This window comes from Erpetoichthys calabaricus, chromosome 5 (assembly GCF_900747795.2).
Source record: "Erpetoichthys calabaricus chromosome 5, fErpCal1.3, whole genome shotgun sequence".
Classification (NCBI taxonomy): domain Eukaryota; kingdom Metazoa; phylum Chordata; class Cladistia; order Polypteriformes; family Polypteridae; genus Erpetoichthys; species Erpetoichthys calabaricus.
This window is the reverse complement of record NC_041398.2, coordinates 125,759,552-125,785,768: the sequence shown is the minus strand read 5'-3', so window position 1 is coordinate 125,785,768 and position 26,217 is coordinate 125,759,552. Positions and strand designations below refer to the sequence as shown.

Here is a 26,217-nt window from a genome sequence, read left to right as displayed (position 1 = left end):
TCACTTTTCTGTGCAGCTAATCCCAAAACCAGCCCAATGGGGGTTAAGTCTGCAGACTCTGCTGGCCATTAGTTTGAAGCCTGCTGTTCTTTTATTCTTAGATAATTCTGACATAGCATGACAGTATGCTTTAGGTTATTATCTTGCTGTAGGATGATCATCTGACCAACTAGGCTTAGACCAGTAAGTATTTCATTTTCCTGAAAAATGTGGTGGTAGACATTTTCGTTCTGGATACCAGTCATTCTGTGCAAGTCATTAACTTTGGAGCCAGCAAAAGAGCCCCAGACCTTAATGCTTCTTCATCCATTTTTGACATTTTCAATAAAACCACCTTCCATGCATTAGTTCAGAAGCATCTCTTTAATATTTAGCAATTTTATTAATTGCTTAGTTGCTGCTACTTGCCCTGTCAAACCTGCAGTTTTGAAAGTCTTATGTTCACAGTTGAAAGTGACACTTGCTTACTTTGCACCCCTGATCTTTGAGGTGCCGATCTTGCAAACTGTTGACTCTCAGAAACTTGTCTTGCGTTTCCATTGTGACTTTGAGTTTGCTAGACCTGTTCCTGTCAGTTTCCAAGTTTCTTTTGATGGTGTAGGAAACTGTACTCATGTACACCTTGGGTTTGTTTGCAATTTTCCTAAATGAAAGACTTACAGTTTTAAGGGTTATAATGACGTGCCCATCTTCCTTTGTTAATTGATTTATTCTCGCCATTACAATAGCAATATACTAAGAAATATTGTCCAAAGAATACTTCAAAAAGAGTAGCAACACAGTTTGTTCCAACACTGCCTTTATACTGACAGAAGATTTATAAGTAATCAACAAACGTTGGGGCACCTGTAGGAATTGTTTGCACTAACATTCAAGTCTTAATTAACTTCCATTGCTGCAGAAAGCTGTAAGTCATTAACCCATTACTCGATCCCAGTAAAAGGTCTTTTTGTCTAACTCTTAAAATTAGCTTACCAAAAACTGAAACAAAAATATTTTTTTCATTTTTTTAACCTCTGTCAGATTACTTTTTACATTGGTACAATTTCAGGTTATTTACTAGACTTGAATTGCCTAAACTAAAAAAAATAAATAAATAAACCAGTGGGGTGTTCTAAATTAACTTTAGTATAATTGTGTATATCTTTTAAAAAGCCCAGAAAAAAACATTTTTCTGGCGAAACTACAATGTAATACTATTACACAGCTCAGATAAATCCTTTTCAGGCAAGTAATGTTGACTGGAGATGACATAACAAGAACCATCCAACTATAGATGCATACATCAATTTGTTTATCAACTCTGCAATAAAAAAATTACGTGATGACTAAGTGAAATTAGTGTTCCTATTTTTCAGAATAATTGATTTAGTTTCCTTGCTTTTTTGATTGATAATCATAGCTTCCTTAAATAAGTATTCATTTGGCCTATAGGTAATTTGTACTTTTCTTATTTAGTTTAAGATGGTTGGTTGAATTCATTCTATTAAAATTATTTTACCTTGCTCACTCCTTAGAGGCCACTTGGACAGCAGTTTACTATGTCATTGTCTTCATTTTTTGAGTGTCGTTTTATCTTTGTATACATTGAGAAATGTGCCATCCTGGTTTGATTTACTGTTTTTTTATCTAATATGTTGTGTTATGTTATGGTGCACCCTAGAGTTCATTTTGTTAATCTCTTAGGTAAGGACTGAAAGTCACAATTCTTTCATCATATTACCATTTAAACACTATGTTGAACCCTTGAAAATGAATATTGAAGGTGATGCTGGCCATTATATGTTTTCAGGACAATAAAAATGTTAGTCTGATGACTATGTAATGACTTTAACGGGATTAAATACTGTGGAGATATATGAAAAAAATGTTTTTATCCCCTTTTCATAGTAAAGAGTATCAGCCTGGGACTTGCACATTTTTCATCATAGAACCTCTCATAAAAAATCATAGTGCTTTTTGTCCCGAGGGAGAAATTTAGCTTTTACAGAAACTCAGTAAATAAATAAGCAAATAATACTACAACAAAGAGCAATAGCTCACCTTAAATATACGGTACACTAGAATTTAAAAAAAAAAGAAAACTTCTTATTTGGCTTAAGATTAAAAGACCAGTCATAATTACAGTGAGGCATTATAAAAGCATACTGCCATTGTTGTGTTTCTTGACACACTTCTGCATAATAATGTTTTGGCTGAAAATATTTAATGCTGGTATGTCCAAGTGGGGATATGTAGCTTTGTTCATAATTACCTTCATTTGTGTTTTCATTCTGTCATCTGCTGCTCCTCCTGTAGTAGGTTCTGAGTGCTTTCCATAACAGAGACTACATTTTTAATTAGCTTGTTGATTTGGTGGGTGTCTCTTAAACTAATGTTATTGGCCCAGCACAACCTAAACAGTAAATTAATGCAAATTATTTAAAAAAAATATTTTTTTAATTCTTCTTAGTCAGTATATTGTTGGCCCAGTTAGTAAAGTTTTTTTTTAGTTTTTTTTAAACTTTAGACTTGAAAACTCCTCTATCCAGTATTGCTCTACCTGTGTAATTTAGTTTTTTAATAGTGATGGATAACCATGTTATGCTCTTTCCATAGATTTTCATTGGGATTTTTAGTTTGCTTTTTACAAACATTTCTTTTGAAGGCCTCCACCATACTTTGGGACCTTGAGTGGGAGAGGGTATTTATCTTTGTAGACGAAATGGTTGTTATTTTACAGATAGATAGAGGTCAACAAACTAACTTCCTGAGCAATGTGATTGTATCACACAACATTTTTATGAATGTAACAGGTAAGTGGGTGAATGTATCTGAGTTCATTTAGTTAAATCCTTTTTGAAAGTTTTTGGTATTTTCCTTTGGATTTGATATAGGGTAGAAAAATATGTCAGATACCTGAAGAAAGAAGAAACACATTTGAATCTACAGTATATGATCAGGCAGTAAAGCATTTCTTTTTCAAGCTCGAAGCACAGAACTCTCCAGTATTACAGCCGAAGAAATTTTTGTCTCAACAGATATAAGTGTACAGCAGTTAAAACATGCATCAGTGTAAGATAATGTTGACATTACTTTTTTTTTCTTTGTAGGAATTTTGGTGAGGGACCTCAGCCTCAGCGCTTGACCAGGTATGTAAAAGAAAATTAAACACTTGTTTTTTGATAGGAAACCCTGATCCTGGGTTCACCTGTCTTTTTGTCTTTAATTGGAAGTGTGAAATGAGATTACAGCACTCTGTATTACAGGATTTCACCAATAGCGGTATTTGGTAATGTCACAAAGATGATTTAAAGCTAATTCACTCAAAGGTAAAAACAGCTAATCTTGACTTTCCATTAACTTGAAAGCATAAAATTTGTACTGCCTCATACTGTAGATTCTAATAAATGTATATCAGCTACAAAAAAAAAGTAACCAATTACTTTTACTCACTTACTTTGTTGGACAGTTATCTTTTCCAGAGATCTTGACAATACATTGTTCATTTCTCTCTTGTTAAATTGACCCTAATTTTTTACATTTAAAATTTCCCATTTAAAGATTTACCAATGTTGTTTCCTGTCCTAGAGTGTTTATATAAACACAGGGAACTCCAGTCTCTGTATTACACCTTGCCTGAAGAAGGGGCCTGAGTTGCCTCGAAAGCTTGCATATTGTAATCTTTTTAGTTAGCCAATAAAAGGTGCATTTTGCTTGGCTTTTCTTTTACTCACTCGAAAGCACTTGCCTAATACACCCTTATGGTGAAGCATGGTAGTAGCAAAATCATGCTATAGGAGTGTTTCTTGGCAGCAGGGTCAGGGACACCTTTCTGAATTGAGAGATGGATGAATGCAGCCAAATAGTCAGCCTGCTCCAAAGTGTATGCATCCTCAGACTGAGGCGATGGTTAATCTTTCAGCATAACAATAACCTAAGACATACAGCCAGTACAATGCTGGAGTGGCTTCAGGGCAAGTCTCTGCCTGTCCTTGAGTGATCCAGGCAAAGTGTAGATTTAAACCTCATAGAACATGTATGGAGAAGACATACAGATGGAAGTTAACTGAAGCGTCCTATCTAATCTAATGGAGCTTGAGAGGATCTGCAAAGAAGAAAAGAATTAACTGTCATAATCCAGGTGTGGCTTAGCATAGACTTTTAATCTTCCTCATGCATCTCACTCTCTCACTGTCTCTTTCTTCTCGCCATCAAAGCCAAACTGACAGATCAGATTGCATAGAGGGACTAGACATACAGACCTTAGTGTTTTATTATATAGTAGATATGCACATAAACATATCATGCTATGGAGACTGTTACTCCTTATTTTAAAAACTAGATATCTGTTGGGTGTGTTTTTTGTTTTTGATCATAAAGATGATATATTAGACAAGCATAGCGAAATGCCCATTTATTAAAACAGGCACAATGGTATAAAATGGTAAGTCAGTCTGTTTCGATCATATTGTGCATTTAGGAACCTCTGTTCACTGGATATACTAGCCCTTACGCCCCTCTTACACGTCTTCTTGCTTTTGTTCAATGGACATTGCAGCCCTCTTGTGGATGTCAGAAGACATTGTGTCTTGGCACAGATATTGGACATTTTGTCGCTATAGACAGACTAGCTGTGCTACCTGTCTAAGGAAGGCTGAAATCTAAATAATCAATTTAGACCTTAGCATTATTAATTTTCAGTGCACCATTTATTGGAATATATTTTATAGTGCATGTAGTAATAAAATAAATACATTGCATTTGTCATTCCAGCAGATAACACATCACAAACATTTGTAGTAATATATTTTATTACTACAGATGTTTATGATGCACATGTGTCTCTGTTATATGCCATTTGATATATGAAATATATTTTATTACTACAGATGTTTATGATGTACATGTGTCTCTGTTATATGCCATTTGATATATGATTCGTAAAAGCAGTATTAATGTTTGTGCTTCGCCATCTGCTGGAATAACAGAGACACAACAACCAGATGGAAACACAGACTTACTTATCCTTTTATTAAGGTGGATTAGAATATATACAGGTGCTGGTCATAAAATTAGAATATCATGACAAAGTTGATTTATTTCAGTAATTCCATTCAAAAAGTGAAACGTGTATATTAGATTCATTCATTACACACAGACTGATGTATTTCAAATGTTTACTTCTTTTAATGTTGATGATTATAACTGACAACTAATGAAAGTCCCAAATTCAGTATCTTGGAAAATTAGAATATCAATTAAGACCAATGCAAAAAAAAGATTTTAGAAATGTTGGCCAACTGAAAGGTATGAACATGAAAAGTATGAGCATGTACAGCACTCAATATTTAGTTGGGGCTCCTTTGGCCTGGATTACTGCAGCAATGCGGCGTGGCATGGAGTCGATCAGTCTGTGGCACTGCTCAGGTGTTATGAGAGCCCATGTTGCTCTGATAGTGGCCTTCAGCTCTTCTGAATTGTTGGGTCTGGCGTATTGCATCTTCCTCTTCACAAGGTCAGGTGAGTTTGCTGGCCAATCAAGAACAGGGATACCATGGTCCTTAAACCAGGTACTGGTAGCTTTGGCACTGTGTGCAGGTGCCAGGTCCTGTTGGAAAATAAAATCTGCATCTCCATAAAGTTCGTCAGCAGCAGGAAGCATGAAGTGCTCTAAAACTTCCTGGTAGACGGCTGCGTTGACCTTGGACCTCAGAAAACACAGTGAACCAACACCAGCAGATGACATGGCACCCCAAACCATCACTGACTGTGGAAACTTTACACTGGACCTCACGCAACGTGGATTCTCTGCCTCTCCTCTCTTCCTCCAGACTCTGGAACCTTGATTTCCAAAGGAAATGCAAAATTTACTTTCATCAGAAAGCAGCAGTCCAGTCCTTTTTGTCTTTAGCCCAGGCGAGACGCTTCTGACGCTGTCTCTTGTTCAAGAGTGGCTTGACACAAGGAATGCGACAGCTGAAACCCATGTCTTGCATACGTCTGTGCGTGGTGGTTCTTGAAGCACTGACTCCAGCTGCAGTCCACTCTTTGTGAATCTCCCCCACATTTTTGAATGGGTTTTGTTTCACAATCCTCTCCAGGGTGCAGTTATCCCTATTGCTTGTACACTTTTTTATACCACATCTTGTCCTTCCCTTCGCCTCTCTATTAATGTGCTTGGACACAGAGCTCTGTGAACAGCCAGCCTCTTTAGCAATGACCTTTTGTGTCTTACCCTCCTTGTGCAAGGTGTCAATGGTCGTCTTTTGGACAACTGTCAAGTCAGTAGTCTTCCCCATGATTGTGTAGCCTACAGAACTAGAGTGAGAGACCATTTAAAGGCTTTTGCAGGTGTTTTGAGTTAATTAGCTGATTAGAGTGTGGCACCAGGTGTCTTCAATATTGAACCTTTTCACAATATTCTAATTTTCCGAGATACTGAATTTGGGACTTTCATTAATTGTCAGTTATAATCATCAACATTAAAAGAAATAAACATTTGAAATACATCAGTCTCTGTGTAATGAATGAATCTAATATACAAGTTTCACTTTTTGAATGGAATTACTGAAATAAATCAACTTTGTCATGATATTCTAATTTTATGACCAGCACCTGTACTAATAAACATTTGGTATTTGATAGCCTATAATATTATTTTTTAAGTAGTCCTGTTGTAAATTCTTCAAAGCTTCTTGCAGGATTTGCCATAATTCTTTAATTTTTATCTGTTTTTTCTCTTTGTCCAAATGTTCCCAAACAGCTTCAGTTCTGTTGATCGACTTTGTGGTGGCCAGTCTAATACTTACTGTTAGTATTATTCAGCAAGTATTTGCATTATTTGCTCTTTCAATGCTAAGCCATTTAGATCTAAGTTAATAATGTTTTTTTGTTTTGTTTCTTTTGTTTCAGAGAAGCAATGCGAAATTATTTGAAGGAACGGGGGGATCAAACAGTCCTAATTCTTCATGCAAAAGTTGCACAGAAGTCATATGGAAATGAAAAAAGGTGAAGTGTTGCTTTTGTTGAATTTATTAAAACTATGGGCTTGATACAATTTATGATATTGGTTGATACCTGCTGTCATACACAGCATACCTTACAACATTTTTAGAGCTTTTTAAATGTAAATTTTATAAAAACGAAGTCAAGGAATATTTGATTGCTTTGATGTTTTACAGCTTCTGAAAGCTTCGGGGTGCTGAAACATTCTAATCTTTCTTATTTTTGTAAAAACAATGCACACAAATTGAAGAAATTTTATTCTGTACTTAACAAAAATGGGTGTTATATGAATATTCTATACATCTTCAAAGCAAACTACGATTATATCACAGTTCTAAAAGAACTAGTCTAAAGATTAATAGCTCAGGAAGTTTTACTATATATAGGATAATATATACAGACTTATAGGGCAGAAAAGTTTTAACTAAGATTTAGGCAGTAAAATAGTCTTTGAGGTGTGTGTTTATAATTCCATACATTTTCAGCAAGCCATCATTCTCATATATAAAAACTATATTTTAACTTTCTTTGTATAAAAGAAAGTATAGTAATGAAGTTGAAATTGAGACTTGTGTTTTAGGTAAGACACACATAATTGGACTGTATCTGACACAATATCAGTTTATCAATGTTTACAAATCTGTTCTGCTATCATTTTAAATTTAATTTAGAGAAATATTTTTGCGTCGATGGCACACTGTCTTTTTTTCTTTTTTTAATTTATATTCCAAACTATTCATCCATCCATCTTCCTATTCCAAAGCAATTTGTTTGAAATATATGGCATAATAATAATAATATTATTTGTAATCCTTAAAATATATGGTTTTGTCATTTTTATTTATATAGACCATGAAGCATAGATAAGGTTATCAGAAGTAAGGCTGTGTGACAGCCGGGGTTGTTTTTTTTTTTTTTTAAATAAAATATTAAATAAGTTGCTCTTCTTTGCAAATAATAATCCAATCAGAGATTTTCTTGGTTGAAATCATTATAGCACTATGAGTATTCCAGCTTTCTGCATAATAAATATACAATAAGTTAATAAAGAGATCTCGGTTGGTATGACCATTCTTAATTTACTGCAATTCATAATTTTTGTTTTAAGGCTTGCTTTTGCCCCATGATGCTTTTGTTATTATTCTGTAACTCAGTAATACTATAATTGGTGATTATAATACAAATGGAGAATGGTCAGTCTAAAATAGCTTAATTCAATGGGCTGCTCAATAGGTGTTTAGTTATTCTGAAAATTCTGACTGCTTAGTCAGTTAATCCTTCAAGTAAACCGTAGATTTTATTAATTAACAGAAATACAAGTCTTTCTTTACTTTCTTTGCTTTAAATTCTAAAAATCATCATTTACAGTATATTGACTTCTAATTTTAAATTTTTCTTTGTATATGTATTCCATTTGAAATTTCACATTTACAGTAGTTGATGTTAAATATCACATTTACAGTTGGTAAATCACATCAGAGCTTTCTTCATTGATGATAGAATCTTTTGCAATGAACAAAGTTAAAATAAAAGTAGGTAATTTTCAAGAATATTATTTTAAAAATGCAATTTATGTATATGATTTAAGGACTTAAAAACAACTTTTGATGCATTAATTGCAAAAGTATGCACACTCTTTATAGGTGACGTGTAACTGTGTTCAGTTTAACCAGCCCATTTTCAGATTATACACAAAGACATTTTACCTTCACCAGATATTAGCTAAAGTGTTGCTTTTAATAAAATGGGCTATTCCTGGAGTATTTCCTTTAACAGTTCTTGGTTGCATAGTGCAGAGAGAATTGTTATCCCCAAGGAATTAAGATATATGCAATGTTATTGTCAAAAGATTCACAGCAACAGGTATTCACTCACTTAAAAGACTTAAATGGTATTGCATATGACATGGAACACTGTTAAGATGATGATGATAATAATAATAATAACACATTTTATTTATATAGCGCCTTTCCCATGCTCAAGGCACTTCACAGAGTCTTAGAAAAACCAGCAGGGTATATATAACATTGGATACAAATGTTTTCCTGAATACAACAATGAAACAGATAACAAATCATTAAATAGAGTAAAGGACAATGAAACCAGAGTAAAATACTAAATTCAATACTAAAAGAAAAACCTAGCAAATAACCTAATTTGTGGTATAACAGACACACAAATTATCCTGAGCACCTGGACAGAGAGGTAAACTGAAAGAAAGGGCAAGATTTTAAGTTAAAAGCCTTCCTAAATAGATGAGTTTTAAGTTGTTTTTTAAAAGAATGAATGGAGTCAGCTGATCTAATTAATTTTGGGATGTCATTCCAAAGTCTGGGTGCTATGGAGCTGAAGGGCCTGTCACCCATAGAGTGCAGGTTAGTGTGAGGCACAACAAGATTACCAGAATCAGAGGACCTTAGTAGGCGTACAGGAGCAAGGCTATTTAAAGCTTTGTAGATTATTAATAGAATTTTATATTCAATCCTGTAAGTCACAGGGAGCCAGTGAAGGCAAAGTAGGATGAGTGTGATGTGCTCTGTTGCTGGTTCGTGTAAGGACTCTTGCAGCAGAGTTTTGAATGAACTGGAGCTGTGATATAAGATTAGAAGGGGCACCTGCTAGCATCAAGCTGCAATAATCGATGCAGGATGTGATAAAAGCATGGACAAGTTTCTCAGCATTAGAGAAGGAGAGGAATGAGCGAACACGGGATATGTTACGGAGGTGAAAGTAAGAAAGTTTCTTAATGTGGTTTATGTGGGCGGAATAAGAAAGGGAGGAATCAAAAATGACACCAAGATTCCTTGCATCAGAAGCAGGTCTGATGAAATCACCATCAAGAGTGGCTGAAAAATAGCTCATTTTCTTAAGTAGCGCTTTAGTGCCAATTTGCAGGAGTTCAGTTTTGTTGCAATTTAATTTTAAAGAGTTCTGCTCCATCCAGGTTTTAATTTCTCTGAGGCAAGTTGTGAGCTGAGAGAACTCTGATGAAGTTGCACTTTTGACATTGAAATAGAGTTGAGTGTCATCTGCATAAAAATGATAACCCAGTCCATAGCTATAAATAATATGGCCAAGGGAAAGCATATAAATACAGAAGAGAAGAGGGCCGAGGACAGAGCCCTGAGGAACTCCTTGTGTGACTGGTGCTGAGCTGAATCTGCTGTTGCCAAGACTAACAAACTCTTGCCTATCAGTCAGATAGGACTTGAACCACTGGAGGGCAGTGCCAGAGATGCCCAGCATGTTCTCAGTTCTGAACAGTAGAATGTCATGTCTGATGATACTTTGAGAATATTGGGAAAAAAAAAAGGATGTCCCTTCACAACTGATAACCAGAAACAGCTCAATAGCAAGTCTACAAAGATGCCACCAATAACCTTAATGTAGTTGTAGAAATGTTTACCAATTACTAGTCACTGTCTGCATATTCTCAAGATGTATGCGCTGTGGAGTACATTGGTAAAAGATTTCTCACAGTAAAAGAATATCAAGGCTTATTTTTTACAAGATGAAACACTAATTATTAAAACCATACGTGAATGTCTTATAGCCTGTTGAAACCAAGGTTAAACCTTGTATCCCCAAGTCCAATAAAAAGTGTTTACTAAACAGACATAGCTTATCAGCCTAAAAAATAGTACCTACTGTCAGTCTTCGTGATGGTAGCTTCATGGTATTAGGCTTCTGGTCGTAAGCAGACCCCTCTGGTCAGGATAGTGAGGGGAAATTAATAGCTTCAAATATTTAAATTTTAGTGCAAAAACAGCTGTCCTCTGCCAGCAATCTGGGGGTTTTACATAAAGTGAGCTAAGAGTGTAACCCTAAATTATTTTGACAAATCAGGCTTATTCCTGCTGTTTTCAGTTTCATCAAAGAGGATTAATGATATTCATGCTCAGCAACTGAGGCAGACAACTAAGCATGAACTCTTTGAGCCTGCACTTTCCCAGGCTAAACATAAACATATGAATTCATGAAACTCCCGTTCAATTAGAAACAAAATCTCAGAGAATGGTTCAAGTTTTTATTTTTAGCAAATCTAATGATGCTGTAGCTAACATATTGATTACAAATGGTGAAACATTAAGAGCTATAAGAATTATAGTTTGTCTAAACTATGTAATGTTATCCCCATTGTTCTTTTTTGTCAGAGAGACAAAAGAAAAAAATATATGAAATTGTAATAAAGCTGTAAAGTGTATTCCAAAATACTAAAAACATTATAGAAAGTACTAGTTCTAATTCAGTAAACTTACAATGATAAATAGTACTGAGATGTTCATAATAATGTTATGTACACAGGAAAAAAATGCGGTTTTCAAGACCTTTTAGGATCAATCATGGTGTGCTGCTTTCCTTGAAACCATTAGTACAAAAAATGATAAGAAATAAAGGCAGTTGTCATTTTTAATTTGTACCTGTTGTGGAGAACAGCCCGGACACAGACAGGTTGACATGTTGGTTTCACCACACACACGTTTATTATACATATTTACAGTTATTAAAGTGCACAATCCCAGTGCCGCAGCACCAATCACCCCTTAAGTCCTTGGCCACACAACACAATGCCTTCAGTCTCTGGTCCGCCTCCACTCCTCTCCTCTGAGCTCCGTCCTACTTCCACCCGACTCTTGCCAATGACTGGAGGGAGGCGGCCCCTTTTATACACCCCGGATGGACTCCAGGTGCTTCCTGAGGAGCCTCTGTTGACACACCCCTGTGTGGCGGAAGCTCTGGTTGTGTACCCGGAAGTCCTCCGGGTGTCCCCAATCCTCTTCCCCCCAGCACTTCCGGGTGTGGCGGAAGTGCTGAGGTCCAGGGCTCCCAAGGCATCGGGGGCGCCCCCCTGGCGGTGACCACGGGCCCCTACAGGGTTGAGCTTCCAAGCTCTGTACCCGTGGCCCCCAAAGCAACCAGGGCGGTCACCCCTTCGTGTTCTGGAGGAGGTACAAGCCCTCCTCTGGTCCTCCTGGGCGTCCCGGCCGGGCATGAACCCCAGCCAGGTGCCACACTGTATAAGAAACTAAAAAGGCAACATGTTATTTATAATGGAGTATCTTCCAGGAAAACAGAAACACTAATTTTAAAAACTGGCAATTACGGTGTGATACTCTTGTTAATGAACTGCATACAGGCATTTATGATGAGAGTACATACATAAAATGTTGCAGTCCTGTCAGTGACCCTGTAGGACTATTCATGGCATGCCTATTCCTTATAAATATAGTGAACAATCTTGGATTGTACATTTGGCTTTTACACCACCTATACTAAAACTGTTAAAGTAAGAGTAGACCTATTAACATTTTGGGTTTGCAGACACCAACATATGTGTAATTAGTTGAAGTTATATGTTGCCAAGTCAACTCAAAACAGCAAATGCCTTTTCATTGCGCAACTGAACGTCTTTAATTGTTATTGTGAAGTATGTTTGTGTACTTCATTTTCTCTTGCTGTTAAATGTTCTTTACATCACTCGCATTGCTACTAAATACAGTACACAATGTCAGCAATACTTAAGTATGACATTCCTAGGCTGGTACTTTTACAATCAAACTGGGCAATTCAAAAATGCATTTTAGTTTGAATAATGCAAATAACATTCAACAATGTATTTCACATATTCAGAATTTTAATTTAGTTTATGGCATTTAATTTGTCTGGTATAGATTGCCATGCAGTCTCTCTTCTTAATTACACACACATTTATAGATTTATACTGTTCATACAGCACAAGTATAATTTTCTTGTTCATCTAGTGAAAATAAAGATTCTGTTCCTCTAATATGTTCTTCTGTTTTACATTGGTTACATAAACCTCCACACTATAACTCATGTCTTTTAATTTCCAAGGTATTCCTTGATGTACCATACACCACATCAGTTTCACACACAGAAAGTCACAAGCACTCACTGTTCACATTTTACACTCTCCTCTGTTGTTTTCTGAGCAATGGTAGATGTCCTTTACAGTTGTTTCCCCCAAATGCTTAAATATAATGAGTACACACGTAATTGTGGCCCATTTTAAGTTAATGAGAAAAAGTTTGCATTAGTGGAATCAGCTGGGCCTTGATTGTAATACTAGGGTGATTCAAGCAAGTCTTACCATGTTAAGGTGTAATTTTATAAGGATGTCTCTTAGAATGCCCTGCAAATTTAAAAAAAAAAAAAAAAAAGATAAAGGAATATAAAGGCAGATACAATCTAAATTAATTGGGGAAAAATGTAATTGGAAAGCTTTTTTTTTTTAATCTAGTCTTTTTTTTGTCCTATTTTTAGCCCTTCATATACTTGTTTTTGCAGGTTTTCACTTTAATTTAATTAAAAGTTATTTATTTTCTTATAGAGCAATATGTTTTTTGGGCATAATTTTAGGTAGTTCACTTCTTACTATTCTGAACCCTGAATTGTTTTTGTAATCTTTTATAGTTTTAAATAGGGAATCTAATCATTTTCTATTTTCTTAATCAGACACCAGTTAATAATGACAAATGACAAAGGAACTACCAGCTTGCCAGCTGACCTGGTTCCATTTAAATGGAGAATATGAATGAGAGAGTGAGAGAAAATAGAAGAGCCAAAAACTACAAATCTGTTCCAATCCCCAAAACGTATAATTAATTCTTGCAGAAATGGAAGATCTACAATGTGACTGAGATTTGTTAGGAAGAATTTAAAAAAGCATTAACACTTAATTGTGTAATTAAATTCGGTACTAGGGTTACCATGTTAGCCATTATGGATGTATTGAGAAGTCAAGTAAAAGTCTCCTTTTATTGGCTAACTAAAAATAATACAATATGCAGACTTTCGAGGTAACTCAGGCTTGCATATTGTAATCATTCTAGTTGTCATTTTGCTTGACTTCTCATGTAATTAAATGCCAGTTTCATTGTCATCATGAACTTGACTTATTAGGAAACTGGTCGTAACAAAAACCTGGACAGTGATTGAAGACCCCCCTGCGCTACACCATCACATTATTTACTGTATATAACTTAGATTTTTATTTAGTGCCAGAATCAATACTGTTTCTGTATTGGTGTGTTCTGTAATGTTTGTCTTCTGTAAAGAAAACGTAGGCAGTACAGAGTTGTAAGCTGTCAATGCATATAAAAAGCCCCAGCAGGAAATTGCAGTACGTGGATGCATATTCTTGTTAGTTGTGGTGGAGGAAGTGTCCCCACGTGTGGTGGAGGAAGTGTCCCCACAGTATGTTGGGGGCTGAATAGACAGCTCAGATGATGTTACCAGAACATTCTCTGTTTTATGTTTTTAGAAAAGCAGTATATTTGTGGCCAGGGAAAGGAATTCTCCTTTAGCTAAAGATGTAGAGAAACTGCTTCAGAGGGCCATTGTAATCCAGACATTGTGAGTTCATGGCTGACCAACGGCATCAGCGAACTGAAATTGCTCATGGTGTGAGCCCACAGTAATAAAGTTGTATTAGGGCATTAGCACGTACAGTAAAAACTAGACGATTGTTTGTTTTGTGTAGTGTTATCATGTGGATTCTGAGTGTACATTATTATCAGTTACTTGGGGAGAGTGGGAAATGGGACATTTGCCCCTATTTTTTAACTTTGTCAATGTTTACACGTCTTTGACAGTGTATGTTTTGGAACTATAATCCTATATTAACAATATGTTCATGGATAATTAAGTTGGCTAAGCAACACAAAAATATAACATTTAACTTTTTTCAAAAGTAATTTCATCAGATACCTGTCGTCATAAAACAGTAATTATCCTCTGAAGTTGTTATTCATTCCAGCCATGTTTTGCTGCAATAATTGTAACAAAATACATACTCTAACAGATGATTGGCACTTCCCAGTGAATTGCTTCAACCTGGTAACTTCTAGCAAGAAGTGAATGTTTCAGGTTCCACAAAATGTCTCATATACATTGATATCTGGAGTTTGATGCTGCTTTACCAAAATGTTGTTTCATCTTCAGCCTGTCATATTGGTATATCTTTCCTGTGCTTCAGATGATCCACAAATGGCCAGACATCATCTTTTGGAATGTTTCGTTACAAAGCAAATGCATATTTTATGTAATAAGCGAAGTATTCCAAGTCACTTAGTTAAGGAAGTTAGACCCACCATCTTTCCATAGATTATGCCACTAGAATATGAGTATTATTTGTGTTTGTAAGCAAGAAAATTGTTTTTAATAGAGGTGAGAAATACTGTTTGATCCCCTCTGTTATTTCCAGGGAGATTTACTTCTGTTATGATCTAGTCAGGTTTGGTACTCTTGGGATGGTTCTCTACTTTATTCTAGCAATTTCAGGACTACTTCTCACACTATTTGCATAATCTAACAGATGTCAAGTTCTCATTTTTCAATCTAGTATTTTTTAACAATGCATAATTTTTCCCCTTTTCCGTTTGATGTAATGGACTTGGCACGCTATCAATGGTTTGATCCTACTTTACATCTAATGCTGTCCGGATGGAATATGTGAAACATGATCGATAATTGGATTAAGTGGGTTTGAGAGAGTTTTATTATAAATGGATAAGTAATTGTCTTAATATTTTTAGCAAACTATTTGTTATATTAGTGTATTAATAACCAATGTTTTACTATGCATGGTTTCATTTAACAGTTTACTTTATAACTATGGTTTTTATACAATGCAATGTATGTCTAGGTAGTGTAGTATGTTACAAAATCTGCTATATTTTGTATTTGCTCATTTTGAAGTGACATCTTTTTATTTTGGTCAACTCGGAGAAAGTTTTAATTAATCAGTTCTTTCTTTAATGTACATCTTTTTCATGCTGCTCCTCTTACACTTAGGGATATGAAAGTAGACATGCATTTTCAGGCAACATTTGTTTTTGGTAGCACTTCTGCATTTTGAAGAGTCCCAGTTTCCTTTTTTTCATGAACAAACTGGATACATTTTATCTGTTTGATTATTTGTATGTTTAGTGGTAGAAAGAAATTAAAAGCTTTATAGTCTACTTAATAAAGAATATGATATCGTTTATTTAAAAGCAAAATTTTCAAGCCACTTAAATTTGTATAGTTCACAGACATCTTATTGTCTTAATGACAAGTATATTAAAGTAAAAGAATTTGTAATGTATTATTCCAAAAATTAATTTGGTAATGTTTTTTCTAGTGAGTACAGTTTCAAAATATTTGTGTACCTTTTTTTTTTTTTTTAAACCTATGGGCCATTTTTCTTTGTCATATACTGCCACTTAGAGGTGAACTAAAGAAATGCACTCGTTCCTATTTCTTATTCAAATTATTACATTCCTTCACTCCTTATCAATTCTTTTGTCACATAATATTGCAAATGTGTTGGTTTTATAGGTTGTCTACCAGTAATAAAATGTGAAGAAAATGTTTATAGCAGTTGTAAATATGACACTTAATATAATAACACCCAGGAGACATTTATAATGTAATTTCAGACAAAATCGTATAAGCTTTACTTTTATGAAGGATTACCAGAATATTCAAATAAAAAAAATATCAGTTATTGAATTATGGGTAAGCCTACAAGTTTTACATTTATGTAGAGTATCAGTAGGGACCTGGTCTTTCAGCTTTATATGAAGGACTATACACTTGAAAAGTGGAAGGGCTACCATTTTATTTGTATCTATATTTTGCAGGTTTTTTTGTCCACCACCTTGTGTATACCTAATGGGAAGTGGGTGGAAGAAAAAGAAAGATCAAATGGAAAGAGATGGCTGCTCTGAACAGGAATCTCAGCCATGTGCATTCATTGGAATTGGTAACAGTGACCAAGAAATGCAACAGTTAAATCTTGAAGGAAAGGTATAGTTGAAGTACTTGACTCACTTTAAAAACAAGTCGGTCTACACTCTGTAACCCATAACGAAAAAGTGAAAGTATGTTTTCAAAAAGGTTTAAATTTATTAAAAATCAAAAACTGAAATCTCACATTCATATACATATTCAGACCGTTTACTGTAGCATTCCAAATTGTGGTTAGTTGCATCCTGTTTTCTTTAATTGTCCTTGCTGTGTCTAGAGCTTGATTTATTCTTGGTTTCATTGTGATGTGTGTTCAAAAACCAACCAATGAATTCCAAGGAACTCAGTAGACCTCTTTGATTAAATTCTGATGCCATCGGTGGACCTCAATTGGAAACAAGTTTTCACTTTTTCACGAATTATTGAGAGTAGATTGCTTGATTACACAATAGAAAGTGCAGAAAGTGAAGGGGTTTGAATATTTTGTGAATCCACTGTATGTATAAATAGTCTTTTATTTCTGTTTAAGAATTGTACAGCGGGGTCGATAGATTAATCTGAACATCTGAAGCTGTGTTCAAAATAGCTTCATCTATTTTACATCACATCACTTTAAAACCCCCAAGCTTATGCACACTGATGAAGGCCATCTCAAACCACATGAAATTTACAATATATGCACACAGGAAGATCTGTTTTTCCCTTCCTACATGTACATATTTAATTTGCTTGTTTTCTTATCCATAATGGGTTTAAAGTACAATTGTTCACATATATTTAATTGTGTTAAGTGATAGACTTATTGAGAGAGCATTCTTGTGATTCATGGTTCAAAGCCTTAACTACCTGGCCATTCTGTCTACCATGTAAAATATATAACTTATTAATTTTTAGTAGTGTAGTTGTATATTTAAAACTTTACTATATTTGGAATGTGTCATTATTTGCACAATATTGTGGTTAACAGTGAGCACTGTTCTGTGAAAGTAAAGTTTTTTTGTTATCAATGATGATAAAATAAAAACATCAAGAAAGTGAAATTGTAATTATTTAACTTTTAGTTTAGCATGGCCAAGTGTCATTACTGTCCCATTTGTAGCATGATTTTGGCTGTTTTCCAATTGCAGCAATGTACTTTAATGCAATGAAAATAGTAACTGGTTTACTTGACAGTCTTAAAGAAGGTTTATGCTAAACATATTTTATAAGATTTTTTTCTCCTTTCCAACAGAATTATTGCACAGCCAAAACTTTGTACATATCTGACTCTGACAAAAGAAAGCACTTCATGTTATGTGTAAAAATGTTTTATGGTAATAGTGATGACATTGGTGTGTTCTTCAGCAAAAGGATTAAAGTAATTTCCAAACCTTCCAAAAAGAAGCAGTCACTGAAAAATGCAGACTGTAAGTTTTAATTATTTTTTTCCCTTTTTATCTTAATGGAATCAATGTTTTTTTCTGTTGCAATAAACATGCAAGATGTAATTATATTTATATTTCTATATTAAATAGTTTGTACCTTGAATATTATTAGTTGCATAGAGGCTGTGTCTTTGAACAATACACTGTATTAACATTTTTAATATATACATATCACACATTTTTTGGAAAAAACATCATGACTACTGTTACTGAGGAATAATTATTGTAGTCTCGTGTACCTTTCTTTAAAGAATGAAGTGTACGTTATAATGAATAGGATGCAGTTTTATTCATTGTATTTGACTGATGTACTTTTGTCAGATTCTTCTGCAAGTCTACTTCCTCTCTGGGTACAAGGGTCTACTTATATACCAAAAATTACTCTTAACAGTACAGAAAAGCCAAGCAAAATGACACCTTTTATTGGCTAGGACCATAGTACAGTATGAGGTCATTTTTATCATATATTTTTCCTCAGTAATTATTCTTATCACCTGTAGGTTGCACTGTTGGGCTAAAAATAATTAGTTTTATAATCCTGTATACTGCATATTTTAAAATTAAAATGAATTTGTCTGCAAATTGACTTGGATTAATTTAGCTTGCAGCTTTCATGCAAGTAACAGTTTGCATTGGTGAACATGTGGATATGGATCTCTTAGTCATTAATTACTTGTCTGTTGTTAAAACACAGTGTTCTGTAGATTTGTGTAAAAGAAAATATTGCTGTATTTAAAAGGTTTAGGTTTTAATATCAGTATTTTTTTATGTTAAAGTATGTATTGCATCAGGTACAAAGGTGGCTTTGTTTAATCGACTTCGCTCTCAAACAGTCAGTACGAGATATTTGCATGTTGAAGGTGGAAACTTTCATGCCAGCTCACAGCAGTGGGGAGCTTTTTACATACATCTCTGTAAGTTTTATTTTGTTTCCACCAATACTAATTACTAACAAATGTAACCTTTCTCTTTTTTTTTTTAACCTGAAAATCACTTACCATTTATTAAGTGTCAGTTATGAATTCTCAAATACAAACTTCATTTAACAATTGTGTTAAATATGGAAGATTTAGATTTCTGTATGATTTTATGTTTTTTGACCCGGTTATGTCTTTGAATCTATATATTTTTAAATTGATGTGAAGAACAAAGTAAGACGAGTGTCTTTTTCTTTCTTTATATGCTTGTCTGAACCATGTGAAGTGGAAATGTGTCTTGTTTTTCTTCCTTTTCAATTTATTCCTTCAGTCCTGTGTTATATGTGTCTGTTCCTGGTTGGTTGGCAATTTTTTTTCTTTCTGTAATCCTAAATAGGTATAGCCAGGTGTCTGTATTAGTTATAATTAAACAAAAAAACTAAATAAATAAAATGAGGAATGAAATAACAGTTTACAGCAATGTATTATTATTATTTACAATATATGTATTCAAAAATGCTTTTATTTGTCAGTAATTTACATTTATATACTTGCTTAGTTTACAATTTTTAAACAACTGTACTTTTAATTTACTTTGGCTAGAACTGTAGCGTTTGAACACTGGTCAAATGTTATGTTAGGATGCTTTTAGAATGATTCCAATGGTAAGGGCTTAAGCAACATGGGAAATACAATTAAGTAAAATATGTATTTGTATATGGGTTTTTTTATAACATTGCTAAAATAGTCACTGATTAGTTTTTAGAGTATCTTTAATTATTAATGAGCGTTGTGATCACTTAAAATTAAAGGTTTAGTGCAGCTCTTGAGGTCTTACAAAACACTATGTTCCTAATTCTTTGCTGGTAAAATGTAGAAGTCAGTGTATTTATATTCTTTTACATTAACTTGCTTTAAAATCTTTTTGGAAGTTTACCCTACTCTGCTTAGTGCTGTTATTTTTTGATTTCCAACTGATGTCAAATTTGTTCACTTTTAATACATGTAAAACTATAGAATTTAAAAAATGTGTACATACTTTTAAATAAGACTGCATACATTAGGTAAAATTTTTCCTCATTAAAACTGTCAATAATTGTTTATCAGAATTAATGACTGGACATTAATGCACATTGTGCAGGTAAAATTATCATCACTTCTTTTACATCAGATTCCCCAGATATTTATCACTTGTACAATAGTATTCCTTTTTGATTGTCCCCCTACTGTTTCCACAATTAATGACACAATTCAAAAATGTCTGAAAAAAGTCTGAAATTTAAGATTACTCCACGGTGCCTAGAGTTGTTATATACAAATTCACCACAATGTATTCTCGTGTTTCTTTCTAATTGAGTCCAAAGTGAAATAAATACCTAACTTTCAAGATTATTTTGGACAAAGGTGTCATTGCCCCCTTTTCTTTCACATGCCATTTCAATTGATATTTGTGCTGCACACCACACCAACTTCTATCCCAACCTAAATGAATTTATTAAAAAAAATGGTTTGTATGTGGAAAACTTGTAAAATGACAAATAGTAAAAGGTCCAAGTAAAATGCTTAATATTTGCCATAGAGTAGGAGACCCCCACTAATTGCTTTTACTTTTAGGCAACATTCATAAATGTAAGGAGCACATAGTATTTCTTGCTAGATGGTTCAAATTAAAAGATTTGTAAGTGAGTGTGTACAGTGGACAAAGAGTAGCAGATATTTTGTTGTAAACCCCCCCCCCCCCCCCCCCCCCCCCCCACCCCCCCCCCCCCCCATTCCTTTTTTAGGCATAAAAACATAAGAATACAGAAACTTAATTAATAAGCACAATGCTATCTAGCCAGGAAGGAGTACAAGTTTTCTAGTTTCAGACAAAAGTAAAACTTACTGTTTGTGGGTCTAGTTTAACAGAACCTTTGCCACTCTAAAACAAGCTATATTATCAAGGCTAATTTCCTTAGGGCAGGGCTATTTGGCAGAGTGTTTTTTGTTGTTGACACTGTAGTCCAGATATAATGACTTTTGTGACAAACTTGGCAAGATCTAAAGGAGGGAGCAGCTTGGATGAATACATAGTTGCCAGTGACTTCTAAGGACAAATGTGACAGGTGCATGTGAATTTAAAATAAAAGTACTTTGACAATACAAAATTAAACCTTCACCCTTTGGGCAAATAACTGCTCATCTGCTCAGTATCATTCAGTGAAAAGCAAAGGTAAAAGTGCAAGAAAAGCAGTTGCACAATTTTTCTTCTGTTTCTTTAAGGATCTTTGGAAGAGCCCAGTTTCATTTGTTGTTTTTGCCTCTTTAAAATTGTAGGAGAAATTAATTTTTTTTACTGAGAATTTAAATATGCATTTGTTTTACAAACTAAGGTAACAATAGACTAAAAATTGGATGCATTATGCTATTTTTCTTATAAAAATGCAACGATCTTTTGAGTTCTTTTCCCCCAAATTCAATCAATGTTCAAAGATTTTCAACATTTTAGGAAATATATTTCCAAATTGAGATGATGTAATACTCACAGACTGTTACCTGGCAAGTTGAGTAAACATTTTACCCTCACTTTTACCATTGGTTCTCCAGTCTACTTTCTTTTAAGTGTAGTGGCTGGCTTTCTTCATTTCAGACTCTGTGTCTGCGACTGTATGTGTTTTGACCTCACAAACATGGCTTTCTTATTCAATTTGGAGAAAGAAGAACATATAAAAGCTAAAAATTTACTAGATACCCACTGGTTGCTACTTTCTGCTTGCTACAGACTTATCAGCTTGTATCAGAAATAACACATTAATACATTCACTGTATTTTATCTTAACTATGCAGTTACATACATTATTAGTCTGGGAACCATAAGTATAAAGCAGTATTGACAATTAATGATCTGCTTCATGTTGTCTGAAGGGCAGGAAGTGATGCTCTGTCCTGAAATGTACAGGTTCCATTGAGTAATTTTAGTTATACATTTGGAAGGACAACATGACTTGTGTTAGACAGTTAAAATCTGTTGTCATTGCACATTGTGGTGTCTGAGTGTATTATAATACTTAAGCCATTTGGGGTTTCCAGCGGTGATGCCCTCTTGCTAGCATAAAATGTGCAGCTGCCAAATATTGCTTCAGTCTTTATCATCGAACTCTGTTATAGGCTATTTTTGTGTACAGATGTCCAAGTCATGGAATTGCCCTTTAGACTGAGCGTTGCGTAAGCCTTTTGTTAATATCTCCCTAAGCTGAGAGTAGGCACTAGATGCTAAAATAAACTGGGTATGTAAGAGTACAAAGATTTTGGTGATGGCTGGTGGACAGCTTTGTCCATTATGACTTTCATGTGTGAACTTATGGTAACCCTTGCTGCCTGACCTGGCCCAGAAAAGTCATCTGAGAGTCTTTTGTATACTATATACTATATCATTGTGATTAATAATTGCTGTCAGATTTCTAGCTGAGGATAAATAGTCCAAGGACAGGCGAAGACTATTCAGTTTTAGGCAGCTGGGGAAGCTGAAGGTCTCCTAAAAACATTTTACACCTGCACACATTTTTTGCGACATAGAAGAAGGATTGAAAAAAGAAATCAATGTAGCATGCAGTTTATTGCTTATATCCTGGTATCTCAGTTGTCTTCTTGCCTCCACGCTTTTCTCAGTATATCTACAACTTTTATTCTGTTTGCTCCATTGTCTGTTACTACTGTCATAACCTTGTCCTGAGCTGTCTCCTGTTCATCCAAAGTACAATTAATTGTGTTTGCCAAAGCTTCTCTTCTCTTGTCTGCGAATGACATATGCTTAACAAAGTATGGTGCGGTTGGTTGGTTAGTGAATGGTAAAAGCATGCAAAAATTCTCAAACTTAAGCCGTCAAACCTTTTTTTTTTTTTTTTTTTTTTTTTTACTTTATCTACACAAAGGGTTGCTTTCTGTGTTTGTTTAACCATTTCTTTGATATGCTTTGTTGACGTATCAATTTTACATGTCATCTAGCCTTATAGACATGTCAGTTTCAATAAACAGGTTTACTTGCACTTCTTCACATTTTTGATTTTCAACTGAGTTTGCTCCCCAACCTGCTGTCCTCAGTAAACGTGATGTGAATGTTTGCAGCATTGTATTATGCGAACTTGAACTTTCATGACTATTCTGATTGTTCATGCTATTCAGCCTTACTTTTCCTTTGCCTTGAAAGTGGTTGTAGGCTAATTTGTGATGACTATTTAGGTGTACTTTAAGGTTTGTGTGCTTTTTAACTTTAATTGATGTCATGCACAATGTACCCTACTTTAACTCCATGTACTTACTATTGAACTACTTTCAATGTTCTACTTGAAAAACTCCCATGCAGCACTTTGTTGTTTTCTTCTGACCATGTTGATTGCTGATGCCATTTTACAAAAACTTTATATACTGAATTTTAACACCTACAGAGTAGGCAGGGAAATTTATGAAAAATGCAAAAATGGATCCTACTGTAGAGATATGTTCGTAAAAACTGAAAATATTTTTGTCACATATTATTTTACTAGCCAAGTTACCTGTCAAAGAGAAATAACAGAATACATATTAAAATATCTGCTATCTCTACCCCTATGTGTACCGTGCCTTTTCATCAGTCTCTGCATGCGTTTGAACCTCTACTTGACAAGCACTTCCTCTGTTGAGTGCATTCCCATCAAGTCTGTTTCTCAGATTTTGTCATTTGGAGGCGCCTTGCCCACCTCCTGTCCACTTTTATGGTTCCTGTCTTTGAAGATGACTCTCCGCGTGGCTCCTACTTCCTTGTGTGTCTCTCTCACTCACACTTCCTGTTTTGATTGCATCACCAAAGCCTAATTGACCAATCAGATTGCTCGGGAAGACTGTTTTATTATACAGTAGATTTCAGTTAGTCTTTTCAGCTACTGTAATCATTTTGTATTGTTTTAGTTTTTCACCTCATTTTTTGTTAATTATTTTATTTCTCTTTATGAAAATGCTTTTTTAGTAATAGTTTTAGTCTTCATTTTCATTTTAGTTTATTATAATAACCATGGTGTGATGTGAATTACTGGTTAGTGTTGCTATCGGAATGTCATCCCGAGGAAAACCATGCCATTTCCAAAAAGCAGTGCTTTACCCTGCCTGTTACAAATGCTTAAGACAGATAACAGATGGTAGCCAGTAGTGTTAACCTTTGAGCTTTGCATCTTTCCTAAGCTTCTCTAACCTTTCACTTTCCATTTTACGTGATCATATCTTTTCCCTGTCAAGGACACCACCTTTTAGTTGTCTGTCCACTGTATCAGCTTGTACTGCTTTTCAGTCCATCAGTCATTTATGCTGCGTCTTTCATTTGCATAAAAGATCATCTCAGTGCAGCATGACGCAAGTTTTTATAATATTAATAAATATTGACAAATTAACAAATAGTTTGGATAATTTTCTTTTTTCTATAATGTCACCAAATTTCAATAAGGCATAGTTGAGACTTTGGGGTATTTTTCCCTAAATACTGATATATCAAAATGACCTTTCTTAGTGGATACCTACTGCTCTGGATGTTCCATCCTTCCAAGTTTCAATTTTTTAACTAAACGAGAAATGGTGTTTTTGTTGATGAATAAGTGAGTCAGTCAGTCAACTTTGCATATTTATAAGTAAACCAGTGTGGGTAAAGAATTTTGTATCTCAGAGGAAATTATTTGATGTCCATGCTGTATAATTTTAGTATTTTACTGTTTAGAAAATGTAAGGAAAAAATAATTTTCTATGTAAAACCATCTCTTAAGTTTTTATTTTTCCTCCTCACCTTTTCATCAGAATTTTTTTATATTGTAACTAGTGTTGGTTGGGTTAAAATGTTTCTTTCTTTTTTTCTCCTTTAAGTGGATGATGAAGAATCTGAAGGAGAAGAATTCACAGTACGAGATGGTTACATACACTATGGACAAACAGTTAAACTTGTTTGTTCGGTTACTGGCATGGCACTTCCCCGTTTGGTATGTTTATATGATCAAGTGATATTTTTTTCCTCAGTTTCACTTAAAAGGCCAAACAAAATGAGTATTTTACATACACTACTTGTACTACTGACAGATGTTAACAGATGAGACACTTGAAAAATTACAAAAAAGTCGCTGTTTAGAAAAATAATTTAAAATAAAGTGAACACTGTACTGAATAGCAAAAAAAAAAAAAACTATAGAGGACATAGTGGAATATTTTTTTCTGTGAATTAATCTGGGTTTGCACCAGATACTTTCATGTGAGCAGCAGATAGTATTGCATGCACCTATACCTCATTTCCAATTGTGACAAGATGCCTTTGTTAACGTGAGACGAATTTTGCCTGTTCAAAGTTAATTCCCTGGCAAAGTTAGCATAGTGGGTTATTCACTGTACTGTACAGAGTGAGTGGTGATATTTAAATAGAGTTCAGCCATTATGTGACAGTTTTTATTCTCACATTTTGACAAGGGGGATTCCTAACTTAAATTGCAGGTAATTTTTTTTTTTTTTTTTGCTTAGTCTAAATGTAGGTACACTAGCGAAATTCATTCATATAAATAACATCAAATTATTAAGCAGTAAATTCTGTTAGATATAAATAAGTTATAGGTGCATGAAATAGTATCTGGTGCTCATAAGAAAGTATGTGGCATCCACCAGATGAATTTCCAGAAGAAAACTGCACTATGTCCCCACAGGGGCTCAGTAAAATGTTCTGTAAGTGAAAGAAATAATGAAATATCAAAATATCAAACTTGAAGTTCTAGTCCATGTGATAACCTGATTATAGTGAGTTGTATTAATTACAGGTCAGTTGCTGTCCAGAAATATAAGCTTATCATATATGAAATAAATTATGAAAAAATATAAAATAACAAAAAATTCAAAACTAAGAAGTTATGATTTAAATCAGAAAATCCAAATGGAGGTCAATATTATAGAAAGGTTTGTAGGTCTTTTTTCCCCTCTCATGTGTCATATTGCAGTGCAAATTAAGTAGGTTAACAACAAACAATTTAACAGTTCACTTGGTGTTAAATCATAAAAAGTCTTTTAGAGAAGTGTAAGAACTTTAAAATGAATCCTGAACGATACAGAGAGGTAATGCAAAGTTTTTAGAGCAGAAGTGATTTTTTTTTCTAGTTTTCTTG

The 26,217-nt window shown here is 34.3% G+C and overlaps 1 protein-coding gene across 2 annotated transcripts in view; it reads left to right on the top strand.

Moving 5' to 3' along the window:
- rbpjb (recombination signal binding protein for immunoglobulin kappa J region b) overlaps nt 1-26,217 on the top strand; it is a 145,710-nt gene that overhangs the window by 97,382 nt on the left and 22,111 nt on the right. Inside the window, exons 2-8 of one of the 2 annotated variants that reach the window (XM_051928639.1) lie at nt 3,093-3,131; nt 6,735-6,792; nt 6,895-6,990; nt 16,635-16,800; nt 17,972-18,146; nt 18,941-19,078; nt 24,944-25,056. In XM_051928639.1, the coding sequence (XP_051784599.1) occupies nt 6,902-6,990; nt 16,635-16,800; nt 17,972-18,146; nt 18,941-19,078; nt 24,944-25,056 (681 nt within the window). In that variant the 5' untranslated portion in view covers nt 3,093-3,131; nt 6,735-6,792; nt 6,895-6,901. The remainder of the gene's footprint in view (nt 1-3,092; nt 3,132-6,734; nt 6,793-6,894; nt 6,991-16,634; nt 16,801-17,971; nt 18,147-18,940; nt 19,079-24,943; nt 25,057-26,217) is intronic. The other variant, XM_028802002.2, reaches the window with a different exon arrangement.